The sequence below is a fragment of the Jaculus jaculus genome, chromosome 14 (assembly GCF_020740685.1).
Source record: "Jaculus jaculus isolate mJacJac1 chromosome 14, mJacJac1.mat.Y.cur, whole genome shotgun sequence".
Taxonomy (NCBI): Eukaryota; Metazoa; Chordata; class Mammalia; order Rodentia; family Dipodidae; genus Jaculus; species Jaculus jaculus.
In genome coordinates this window covers 70,952,143-70,965,494 of record NC_059115.1, presented here as the reverse complement: position 1 = coordinate 70,965,494, position 13,352 = coordinate 70,952,143, and the positions used below count along the sequence as shown (strand labels likewise).

The following is a 13,352-nucleotide window of genomic DNA, read 5'->3' as shown; positions in this document are numbered from 1 at the left end:
GCAGACACTTTTGGAGTTCGTTTGCAGTGGCTGGAGGCCCTGGCATACCCATTCTCTCTTTATATGCCTCTCTGTCTCTGTCTCTCTCTCTCGCAAATAAATAAATAAAAATAAAACGTTTAAAATTTTAAAAAGTAATCAGTCCTAAATTAGACAGGCAACACTCACTTTCACAGTCAATATTTTTTTGCAACAAAGCAGAATTAATTCTGAGTAAAAACAGGCTAATGCTTTGGGAGACCTATGCTGATTAAAATGTTGAAATACCACTGAGTTCAATTTGTCACAAAACATTTAATATAGATCCATGGACTATTAACCAATTTTATGCACCTGCTAATTGAATCTAAGTTTGTATTTATTACTTCTACTTAAAATCTAGAAATGTATCAGTTTTTCTTAAACATGAAAAGTTGAGCACGCTAAAACTAGCTGTACATAGAAACATCAAACTATTTCCTGAGAATGGCATCTTAGCAATATGAGATGTTAAACCACCTAAAAAATTTTTTTAAATTGTCTAGAATAAATTGGTAGAGACATAAAGCAGACTAACAGGGGCCACAGGATAGGAGAATGGGGTTGTTGCTTAATGCATGCAGAGTATATATTTTGGAGTAATGACCAAGTCTGGAAAACAATAGTACTATGGATGCATATTATGAATATAATTCAGTTGTACAAAGTGAACTGACACTTAAAATGGTTATAATGGCAAATTTAAGTTATATGTATTTTTCAAGACACAGAAAAATAATGGCAAAAGAGCACAGCTTCTATAGCCAAAGAATGCTAAATGGAGGCATTGGTTGTGTCTGATTGTGTGATAATAAAAATCAGTCATGGACTTGGTATGACTGTCAGGATGCAGTACTCCCTAGCTTACTTAAAGTCTTGCCTACACAAAGTCATTTTCCATATAGGCACCACAAAACAAAACATAACAAAAGAACTTCATGCAAACTGGAGCTGAGCTGGAAGCCTCTCCCTGCTGACTAGCTGTCTTGATGCTGGAAAGAGCTGTGCAGCCTGCTGGGGGAGAACAACCATCAACAGTCTTAACCAGCAGTGGACCCTGAAAGCTACAAAACTGGCCAGCCAGGCAATGTGTCCACTAGTGGCATGTCTGTTCTAGGGGAAAATAACTGATCTCGGATTTGAGCTAGGCCCAATCCATGGGAAGGAAGGAATTCATGTCTGATATTGGGAAATGCTAGGCTAGGAAGGCATATGCCCTAGGGTGAAGCTACTGTTGTTTGATTACATGGATATATTATTCCCACCAAATTTCTCTATAAATACTTATATCCATGCTGTTCTCAGTTTTGGTTAAAGAAGCTAGTTTACTCAGACAGTGGTGACTACTGGGAAGACTCAATAGTCATTAAAGTGCTGAGAAGAATACATGAAACATCGCTATCACACCTCCCAAGGCTCAGAGACTACTGCTCAAGAGGTGGTAGAAAGAATATAACAGCCAGAGGATGGGAAGGAGGGTTTTGGAATGCCATATTCTAGACACAAAGTAGAAGTTGCATTCATGACCTCACACTGGCTACAAATGTTCAAATGTGTGTATGGGAGCATGTGTACCACAGCATGCATGGATAGGACAACCTTGGGTTGAACAAGTCCTACCTAATATGAAGGGGAAAAGGACATCAAAATAGAAGAGGGACTAGTTGTAAAGAAGCAGGGTTCCAGTGGAGGGGCGTGAGGGAGGGGGGACAAAAATGGACAGTGGGAGGGGATTGTGATCAGGATACATTGTGAATATGTATGGAGGTTGTCAATAAAAAAAACCCAAAGCACTCATTTAAAAGATATATAAAAAGAACAATGAAAATAATCAGAAGAAGCCCGGGGGAAAAAAAGCTATTAATAAAAACAAGCACTACAATTAATTAGAAAAAAAAAAGACATGAAATAAGATAAAAGTCAAAAAGCTTGACATTAGTAAGTACTTACAGAAAAAGCCTTTGCAATACTGATGGGAAGAGGGGGGCAAACCACAGGAAATCAAAAACTGACCAGTGATTTAGGAAGGCATCACACTCAAGAGTCCCGCGTGATGGAATGACGAGACAATGAGCTGCACAGACGGTCCAGGGCAGCAGATCTGAAGGAAACCAAGTTTGCTTGCTTGATGCTGGGGATCAAACCCAGAGTCTCTGTGTGGTCTGCCACTGAGCTATCTCCTCAGTCACAAGCAGAAGGATTAGTGATTTCCATTTAGTATATAATGACCAAAACTGATCAAAATGGAAGTGGTAAGGCTGAAAAGACTAGTTTCAGAGAAGAGCTTGGAAAAGTGAATTAAGACATACAATGGCAAAAGCCTCCTGGGAACTATTACAAATATGATCTCAAAAGCAAATCTGAGCTCAAAGGAAAGTAAAAAAGTACTCCCAGAAAACAAACCAAATGCAACCAGAAACTGGTGTGCGGATCCCAGTAACAAGCGGCTTAGGACAGCGGCTTCCATGGCAGGGCAGGGAGAAGCTCTGGGGACCCTGTAGGTGGACAGCAGGGCCTCCCGCCCCCTCAGGTGGGCGAATGGAGACTGGGCAGGCAGCTTCCAGGAAAAGTACTGCTGCAGCAACGTGCTTCAGCAAGGGCTCTGGGAGGCTCACACACTCCTTTCATGCCCCATTCCCAAGCCTTTCCCCAGGGTAGCTTAGTCTGTATTTTGAGTTTGTACCATGATCTGTTTGTTTTCAAAAGTTGGCATACTGGTTTATTGTGACTTGGTTTTTCATTTAATATTGTGTAACAAAATTCAACTCTTATATTTCATGATAACCACACACAACCATAAACACACCCTCAATGAGTAACAATAAAAAAGCGAAACAGAATATCAAAGCCATGCATATATTGTAATACACCTTAGTATCAATGCTAGGGATAAACAAAGGGGGGGAAAAAAAACAAAAACAACAAGCTTTAAATAAACTTCCCTCCCAAAGTTTTCCTAAAGTCCCACCCTCACCCCCTATGTTTAAGTTTATATGGTACACAGAACTGAAGGCTAACAGCTCTGAAACGAACACCAGACTTTCCTCTAGCTTTCCCTTTCCCGCTACTCTTGGTTCTTTCCTGGCAGGGCAGGGCTCTCAGCTTGAAAGCCTGGGGAGGCCCAGCGTGTTGGCTGGGGCAGAGACCAGGGCTCCTCTCACAGGAAAGGGGGTAGAGTAGTACAGGGGTGTAAGGCAGGCTCCCCCACAGTGGGTGAAATCAAAGTGGAGCCCTGGTGCCAGGGGAAAATACACTGGTGGCCCTGGGAAAGGAGACCCCGCTGCCCTCACACCCTCTCTTAGGGGGGCATCATTGGCTGGCCAACTGCCCAGCGAGCTCCGGTTAGAAAACCAAACTTGGACCAAGTCCCTCTGCACCCGGAGGCGCCCCGCGATATAGCTGATTTGCTGGGGGGTGGGTTCTGGATACTGAAGGAGGAGTTTCTCCAAATTGACTCCGATGCGTCTCTCCCTGCTGGTCCGCCTGCGCTTCCGAGCCCGCTGCAGAGTGATGTCCATTCTGCACAGGCCTAGAAGGTTCTTCTCGTCCACTTCTTCCAGCCACTTTTTCAGCAGGGGCCGCAGCTTCCACATGTTGGCGAGGCTGAGCTGCTGGGCCTCGAAGCGGCACACGGTCGTCTGGCTGAGCACCTTGCCAAACATGACTCCCACGGCGAAGCCCACGTCTGCCTGGGAGTAACCCAGCGTCATCCTCTTCTGCCTCAACTCCCTGGCCAGCTGCTCCAGTTCTTTCTTTATGGCTGAGACGTCCTCTGGCAGAGCCAACTTTGACATGCAACGCAGGGCAATGTAGGGTCCTGGGTAGGACTCTTCTGAGGGACTATGGGGTTGGGTCCTTGCTTCACCAGCTCCATAGGGCGCCACCCCACCCCGGAATTCATAAGGTGGGGCACCAAGAACCACTCCCCACACCTCAGGGCCTGGGAAGATGCATGGCCCCATACCGGGCTGCACCATTAGCCTGCCTGGAGCTGCCGGGGCGCTCAGCCAGGTAGGAGGGACAGCGCCCGTGGGCATGGGCTCCCTGGGACCACGCCCACCGCCGCCTGGAGGCAGGTAGACGTTTGAAGGCCTGTACCCAGCCATGGGGTGGACGACACCCCCAAGAAGTGTCTGGTAGGAACTGATGGCTCTCGAGGCTTCTGAACAGCCACCAGCCTTGTCCTCGAGCCCCGCCCCCAGTGGGCGGAGACAGTGCTGTAGGCAGGAGGAGGACCTCTTCCAGCTTGTGCTGGAATCTGGCAGACACGCTTACTGGTTGTCCCTGTGGCCCCAGGATTGGCAGCATGGGTCCTCTTGCCCTGACGATTGATTTCAACTCCCAACAAACTTCAAAACTCTGTGACTCCAAGCGCTTAGTCTGGGTCCCTTGGTCACCGTTTTTATCCTATTCCTGAGTAGATCGCAGGTAATACTGACTTAGAGCACCGCAGAATCTCAGGGGTCTAACAGCCTCTCCCACATCTTCTGAAGTACCTCTCGATTTCATAGATATTCAGCATCTATATTCCAGACATTGCTGGGATTCTGCTTAGTGGGATATTGCTTAATTTGTTAACTACTCCCTGTCTACTATCTTTCTGGTCATAAAAATGCCAACAGTCCCTCCTGTGCACGGCCCCAGTCCTTGTCCCCCGAAGAAACCTAAGTAGCTGTGCTTGACTTTACTGTAACGCCAATTTACTGCCTCAGATTCCAGACCCTTCCCCACCTCCACACTGTGCTTGTATTTAGAGTAACATCACTTTTCTGCCTCAAATTCCAGACCCCCCCACTCCACACTGTGCTACATTCCACCCATTCGCTGGCCGTTTCTCATTGTTTTTCCCACCAGCCCTGCAAATTGTTTTCACATTCCTACCTCTGCTTCGAGTGAAGTTTTCTTGTCCAACAATAAGTGTGCTATCTTTCCCTTTCTCTCTGGAGATAAGTTACTGGACTGACCAAGTCTGCAGTTACCACTGAGGATGGTCCTTGCAATAGTTTAATTATCAACACCAGGCCCCTCTGTCCATGGTCCCTCTCTCACTAGACATGCAAGGATCTTAACTGGTCCCTCCAGCATGTCTAGAGCTCAGGCATTCTGTTGGAGGCCTTGAGTGGAGAAAACTACAGAAGAACGAGGAAGAAAATAGCCAACCTCAGGTTCAAAGCTTCCAAATAAGAAGACAGTAAGAAGATAGGAAGCTTGGCTGCAGGATCCTATTCTTTTTTCCTTTAATTCTTTAACCCAAACATGATATGGCTGGCTCTACCCACATTTTCTGAAATTGGTCTTCTTGGAGTCACTGTCAACTGTCAAATCTAATAGAATTTTAAAATTCTCAGCCTACTCAAGTTCTCTGCAGTATCTGACAATGCTGATTCCTTTTTTACTCTTCACCTTTTAAATTTACATAAATGATAGTATCAGCCGAATCTGTGTTTTAGCCCTGACTTCTCTTTTGACTTCCAGTTCTGTATTTAAACTTCCTCAAATTAAATTTACTTTCTGCCTCTCCTCCATAGATCACTAGGGTAGCTAATGCCACTATTATTCACTCAGCCTGGCCAGTTTATTTCAAAGCCATTCTTGAGCTTCCTCATATTCCAGAAGCCATCAAATCCTATACTCAGTCTTCAAGAACATCTGAATTTTGCTGTCTCCACCCAAGTCTTACCTGACTTAATTGAGGCTGCATAATTTCACGTCGGTCCTGTCACAGCATCTTCTAATCCAGCTTTTAAAGTTCCTCCTTTAAGTTCACCTTGCAGCCTGCTGCTAGACATTGTTTCCCAAAAGCCAAATCAAACTTGTGCAACCCCTCTCCCAAAAATCTGACTATATAATCTTCCTCTTAAAATATCTTTAAAATCTCTTCCCTCAACTGAGTGTGGACTCTTACATTCCTGAGTGTTCACATGGCAATCACCACTTAGCTCCGCTGCCACACTTCTGCCCCAAGGTGCCCTGTGTGGGCACCCCGTGTGCCCTTCTTCATGCTGCTTCCACCAGGAATGGTTTCCCCGCTTGATGATCTCATTCACTGATACCGTTTAGAAATACACTCAAATATATTTTCATTACACAGGATATCCCTGAACACTTTTTAAATTGCATTCCTTGCCACTCTGTTCTCTTTATTGACTTTATTTTTAACATAGCATGCATGGCTAATATGTATTTATTTGACTATATGTCCCCTGTAAGTTTGTCCATTGCCAAGTCCTCAGTATTTATCTATACCTCTGTCATGTGCCTCGGTCAGTCCCCTACACTGAGTGAAGAAAGCTAAGAAAGACAAAGTTAGGAAAGATCTAACCTCAGCTTTGAAGCTTCCACCAGTCACCTGTGTGCTTGCAGCAGAGGTGCTCAATGACTGTATGAAGCATACTGTCCTTCTTGTCACCTTTGAGACCCATGATACATGTCCTGTCATGCAGAGCCTCCCTCTAAGCAGACACGCGGTTTTGTATGGCTTTTGTGGTACTTCCCTTGCGGTTGAAACATGTTGTTGTTTTTACTACAACATTAGTAGTAATAACATTTTGCTAGCCACTATCAGTAATGATGCAATTTCTGTCTCAGTCACTTCAACTAGTGTGAGGTCCTGAGGGATGCACAGAGGAGTTATGAAGCCTAGAACAGGAGAGAACACTGACTGATATGGTGCTCAGTAAATGTCTGCTGAGCGAATGATTGCCTTTATGATTCGGAGAGCAAAGGATGCCAGGTTGACAGTGAGAAACCCAACTTTCTCCAGTGCCTCTCATCTCTTCTTGCTAGGCATATGGGTGAGGGGCACCCTCAGAACAGCAGGCAATGCAGTTGCAGAGAAGCAGGACAGCAAGGGTCGTCTCTGCAGCTCAGTGTGCGTCCTAAGTGTGTCAGCTTCTGCCAGGCTGTGTGCTGCCACAGGCAGGCTCTTTGTCTCGTTTGCTCCTAGAGCCTTGGCACCAGGAACTGTACCTTCTGTACAGGGCAAACTCAGGGAATATTTACTAATTTATACTCATTTATTTTTGTGGAACCAGGGAAAGAGATATTTACTTAATGTTAAATAAAGGAACCTGTGCAGCCTTGATGTTAAAAAAACTACCAAAACTGCCTTGGGTTACATTTTGAAGTGACAGTCTATGAAAAACAGCATACAATATACAGAATTTCACTTACAAATAATTTTACTGACATCTATTCTTTCCACGTTTACACACACACACACTTTTTTTTTTTTTTTTCAAATCACAAAGCAACCAGTGTCTGCTAAGGTGGATCTCAGAGAGAGATAAAGGAAAGACAGAACAATTATACATTAAGACTTGCATATGAAAAAACAGCCTACTTGCAAAACGGAATCACAAAGAAAAGATTCATTAGTTGTTTAAAAACAATAGTTGAATAGAAGCATTTTAGTAAATTAGAAAAAAGTTCAAGTGAGTTTGAACTGAGCTTTATTATATGAAATGAGTTAAAACAGAATGGCTAGAAACATTAAATTTAAAAGCTAGGCTATATTAACTTGATGTGTTTTAAAATTAACTTGGGAGCTCTGAATTAAGGGGTTTTTTTTTTGTGTGTGTGATTAGATCCCATGCACCAATGTGTGTATCTCCGGGTTTATGCATAGGAGCTGATATGAATGAAATGAAGGCCATATTGTTAAGGGCAGTCTTGATATTTCCCTTAAAAGTGTATTTAATACGCTACAGAAGTAGTAATAGTCAGGGGAAATAAGAAGGAATACATTTGGTTGGAATAAAAACAGAGATCAGAGGGAGGGAGCTGATGAGACTGTCCAAGACAAGTGCTGCTTGGGCCAAGGAGCTTGAGAGGTTAATCCATCGCCTTCAACAAATATGGGGCCTGTTCATCAGAGAGCAGACACAATGTAAGAATCAGGTCAGTTTTATCATAGGGAATGACAAAGAAAGGATAAGAAACACATGGTCTTGGACTTCCAGGTTTTTTTTGTTTTTTTTTTTTTTCTTTTGAGGGGGTGGGTGGTTTCGAGGTAGGGTCTCACTCTAGCATAGGCTGACCTGTAATTCACTATGTAGTCTCAGGGTGGCCTCGAACTCACAGCGATTCTCCTACCTCTGTCTCCCGAGTGCTGGGATTAAAGGCGTGCCCCACCACTACTGGTTCCAGGTATTTTTAATATAAATGAGGGAGAAGAGAAACCCAGGAGAGAGTAGGACAGCTACACTCACCCGAGGAGAAGTTAAAAGTTTTGTGTTGTTAGTGTCTGTGAAATGAAGGGTGGTTCTCTCAAAGAGTTGATTTAAGAGGAAAAGAACCAAGTATGAGCATGTGTATTACTGGGCTCTCTTTAAGCATCTCTTATTCAAAGGAGGCAAAACTAACTCCCAGGATCCACTGAAGAAAACAAAGAATTAGGAAATGATGGAGGCAGAGTTCCCAACAAATATCCTTATAGTGGCTGTTGCATGTTTTGGGGAGCTCCTGTCCATATACTCCAGACACAGTGATCTCTCTTCATGCTAAAATTATTCCCTACTCTTTTCCAATAACTGCGGAGTGATACATCAGCTGGAGGTCTATGTGTTAGTAGTTATTCAGCTAGTAGATGCTGGACCTCCTCACTGGGTAATGACAGTTTAGTTTGTAAATATGGGACAAGTAAGGCGCCAGCATGTGAGCTATCTGCCATGCTGAGTATAGTGACCCACTGAAAAGCCATCTGCTTGTGAGGAAGCCTCATCTTTCTTGTAGTTCACTGGTTAGGAAGGAGATCTTTGTTTCTTCATTTCTCCAAATGCAACTCCCCCACAGCTCCTCATGCCTCAAGTCAAAAAGGCTTCCTCGTCACACACAAGGTAAAATATAGCCAACAAGGCCGACAGTGGATGAACAACATAGTAATTCAGTATGTGACACAGGCTGGGAGAAGTACATGAGAAGTAGAACTGAACTTTTGTTTAAACCAGATTAATCCCTTAGGGGTAATTAGGATTATATTTATATTATATTTATATCATATTCCTAAATTACTAACCTTAGTGCTATTACCATCATACACTGGAGGACTTATGAATTTCCTTGCCATTTCTTCAAATGCCCTTATGAACTGAAGCAAGCCACACATGGTCACTCATGCCTTTATTCAAAAAATTAACTCTGAGGGCTGGAGAGACGGCTCAGCCTTTGGAGGTGCTTTCTTGTAAAGACTGCTTGCCCATGTTTGATTCCTCAGTACCTATATATCAAGTAAGATACAAAGTGGTACACTCATCTGTGGTCTCAATATGACTACAGCAATGCGAGGTAGATTGAGGACAGTTCAAACCTTACAGGCCAGGTACTCTGATGTTCTCTTTGGTCTGGCAGTTCATTGCAACAGACCCTGGCCAAATCAAAGAAGATAGAGCATGGACTGAGAGATTGGTCAGTAGTTAAGGTGCTTGCCTGCAATGCCTAATAACTGGAGTTTATTCCCCAGCACCTACTAAAGCCTGATGCACAAAGTGGCACATGCATCTGGAGTTCATGTGCAGTGGCTGGAGCCCTGGAATATCCATTCTCTCTGTCTCTGTTCTACCTCTCTCTGGCTGCAAATCAATAAAAAACTTTTAAAAGTATTTTTTAAAAATGAGCTCTGACATAGATGACATTAAATGAACAGAAATTGAAGAGGTAATCCCTGAAGAATAAGTTGTAAGCAAGAATTTACCTAAATCTGTAGATTTAAAACTTCTTTTAGCAATTTATATCTGAATTAGTTTTAGTCAGAGGTAAGTATGGTGGCACACTCTTATAATCCCAGCTTGGAAGGCTGAAGCAGGAGGGTTATAAGTTCAAGGCCAGCCCAGGATTGGCAGTAAGACTCTACTTCATGGAAAAACAAAACAAACAAACAAACAAACAAAAAAACCCACAAAAAAACCCACAACCCTAATCTCTCTCACACACAAAGAAACAACAGAAAGAAGGATATTTTAATCAGTTCATCAAACTAAAACCTCTTCCTAACTCATCACATTTTGATTCCAGAGTCTTATTGATGCCAATAAACGATCTAGGCAGCCTCTCCCTTAAGCCAGACTCATGCTTGAATCAAACTGCTTCAAATCCATTGCTTGGGCTCCGAGCAGCCTACTCTTCCTTCTATGTTTGTACAAAAAATATCAGACAGATGAAAGTTTCATGTTCCAAAAGCTTTGGAATGAAATAGATGAAATCAACTATGACTAGAAAGCTAACAGTAACATTTCTACTATCATTGCTTCTTATTACTATTTAGAGTAAATTTTACTTCTTTTTGCATATTCAATTATATGTGCACTTGGTCAAGAAACATAAAAAGATAAATGGTAGAAAAGCACAGCACTTATTTTTATTTTCTGTATTTGTGGGTGTGTGTATGCACACGAGTGTTAGTGCAGATGTCTGTGAGTAGCATGGGCTATGTGTGGGGTCGGGGGGCAACCTCAGGTGTTGGCCCTTACCATCTTATTTGAGGGCAGGTCTCTTGCTGTTTGCTGATGCACACACACGCTAGCTGAGCCAAGAACATCTGGGGGCTCTCCTGACTCAACCTCTCATCTTGCCACAGATACACTGGATTACAGGCACACATGACCATGTTCAACTTTCCATGGGGATCCAAACTCAGGTCCTCATGCTTGTGTGGCATCTCTCAAACCCACTTCTAATTTTGATTTTGCCAGTCCTGGCATCAATGGCAAGTGTGTGAATTGGTCAACTTCTTATTAGGATTTTCTATGTGACTAATATAAAGTTTTACATAATAATTGAATTTCAAGAAAGACAGTGTTTTTTATTACTTGACAGAATAATAGACAGAGGACACTTTAGGTGTTGGACCTTCCCTTCCACCTTGTTTGAAGCTGGGCCTCTCGTTTACCACTGAGTTTGCCAGGACAGCTGGCCATGAGCTTCTGGGGTTTTCTTTTGTTTACAACTCGCTTCTTGCAACAGGTGTGTTAGAGTTAAAGATGTTGTACCAAAGCACTCAGCTTTCTGGGGGTCCGGGGGATGGGAACTCAGGCACGTACACTTTATGGCAAATGCTTTCACCAGTGAACTATCTCCCCAGCCCAATCAAACCTTGATTTTTAAATTTTGTCATATATTTCTGGAAACTAAGCTGGAAAGGTGTATCTATTATGCAATGTAAATTAGGATGACTACATTTCTTTGAAGACAATTTGTTAAAATGAATGAAAGTAAAAATCTAAAGTTCCACATTACTTTTTTTTTTTTTTTTTCAAGGTGGGGTCTCACTCTAGCTCAGGCTGCCCTGGAATTCACTATGTAGTCTCAGGGTGGCCTCAAACTCATGCTGATCCTCCTACCTCTGCCTCCTGAGTGCTGGGAGTAAAGGTGTGCGCCACCACGCCCTGCTCACTAAAGTTCCACGTTACTTTTAATAACCATCTGAAACACTAGATAATAAGACCTAATCAGATCATTAATATTGATTCAAAGTTATAAAATATTATTGTAGAGGCTCTTAAAAATCTATGCATAAAAATAACTGCTGCAGAAAACTTAAAAAATGAAGGCTGTGTTTCTTGTGCAAATTTCAGCAAGTTACTTCTATAGAATGTTGGAAACCAAGAAATTGTACAACACTGAATTCTGTTAAGAATGCGCCATGTGGTTATTTGAAACAACCATAAACAAGCTGGTATGTGCGGTCTTCATTTACCAGTACAATATTATGAATAGTTTGGGTGTGATATGAGTGGCTGTAAGAAATATTGACACTATAGGAATACTAACACAAAATCTCAAAAAATATTTAGACATCAACTACAAGTTTTCACACCTACAAACTTAAGTCATGGATGAAATGAATTATCTCTTAGAGTTTATTAAATAAAGTTATTTTCCTTTTGCAGAGAACTATATTTTAAGAAACATGATAAAACTAAAAATGATACTGTGCTTTTATTTTAGCATTCTGATAATAAACTTAGAACATCTTGGAATTTTATAAATAGAAAATATTTGCACTATGTATAGTGCCCAATATTCACTTTGAATTTTCATTTGGTACCAAAGAATATTCATTTTGGATGTTTTCAATCACTTGTAGATAGAAACGCTGCTTCTCTGAAGTGGTATGTTTTGGGAGTCTTTCGTCCAACAGACAGATTTGTCACTGGTGACTTGCTGTCTGTCTGTTACCGGCCTGTTAGAGCAGGCTGGAAGGGTGTGCAACGCAATACTAGAGACTATGTGGGACCATACAGGGGTGTGCTGGTGGCAGCAGACAGCTCTTGAGGACTGGGAGGAGCACACAGCCTACAGCAGAAGACATGAAAGGTGAGTGGAGCGGGCAAACCTCATAAGCGGGGTGGCGGCAGTAAGCCCTGTATGGGGGAGTCCGGGAATCTTGGGTGGGAAGACTGGAAGCCGTGGCCAACTTGAGTTTTCCAACAAAGACCTCAGAGCTAGAGGACATTACTATGTGGGTAATAAAAGTAATAACTTTTCTGTATCAATTCATAAATCTTAAAGAAAACAAAATTCATTATTACTCAGTTATTTATCCAAAGCATTCTAAAAAACAGTTGTGGGCTGGAGAGGTGGCTTAGCGGTTAAGCGCTTGCCTGTGAAGCCTAAGGGGCCCGGATTGAGGCTCAATTCCCCAGGACCCACGTTAGCCACATGCACAAGGGGGCACACGCGTCTGGAGTTCATTTTCAGAGGCTGGAGGCCCTGGCGCGCCCATTCTCTCTCTCTCTCTGCCACTTTCTCTGTTTGTTGCTCTCAACTAAATAAATAAAAATAAACAACAAGAAGTGATATACTAAAAAACAGTTGTATAGTTTCTTCATCTTTAAGAGTTAGTTTAGTAAAAAGAGAGTTACTACCTTTATTGCCAAATTCTTCAAAGGATTTTACATAAATTGGTTCAGAAAGTTGTAAAAACAACATGGTGGATATTTTTAATTTTTTAAAATGAGATTTCTGGAGTGAGAGCACTTACATTCACTGTGATCAAAAACGAAGAATACTACAACTGATTAAATGCAATCAAATCAAGGCAAAAGCTAGTGGTCTAGATAGGCCATTTCAAGTGATTCTGCAATCATTTATTTCCCCTGAGTTGTAGATTTCAGTTTTATAGTGAACCAGTCACTGAAATCACAGACTTCTTGGTGGCTGGTGGATACCTTTTAGAACACCTATGACTTACATTACAGTAATTACAAGGTAGCACAAAACAATGACCAAGGAAGCCCAAGAGTAAAAGTTCCAATGCCAATTCAGTATTAACAAGAGCCTGAAAGTGCTGTTTGCATGATGAAAAATCAGTGAACAGATTAGGACATATCTTTTCA

General features: G+C 42.3%; 2 protein-coding genes across 7 annotated transcripts in view; both read right to left on the bottom strand.

Annotated features, from left to right (window-relative positions):
• Fam172a (family with sequence similarity 172 member A) overlaps positions 1–13,352 on the bottom strand; it is a 438,504-nt gene that overhangs the window by 141,609 nt on the left and 283,543 nt on the right. Inside the window, exon 11 of one of the 6 annotated variants that reach the window (XM_045134027.1) lies at positions 7,630–7,881. The exons of the other annotated variants lie outside the window; for them this stretch is intronic. Within the exon in view, the coding sequence (XP_044989962.1) occupies positions 7,787–7,881 (95 nt within the window). The 3' untranslated portion in view covers positions 7,630–7,786. Of the gene's footprint in view, positions 1–7,629; positions 7,882–13,352 lie in introns of those variants that run through there. 6 annotated transcript variants of the gene reach the window in all.
• On the bottom strand, positions 3,117–4,124 carry Pou5f2 (POU domain class 5, transcription factor 2). The gene has a single exon (XM_004651618.2). The coding sequence runs from the start codon at positions 4,122–4,124 to the stop codon at positions 3,117–3,119; it is 1,008 nt and encodes a 335-aa protein (XP_004651675.2).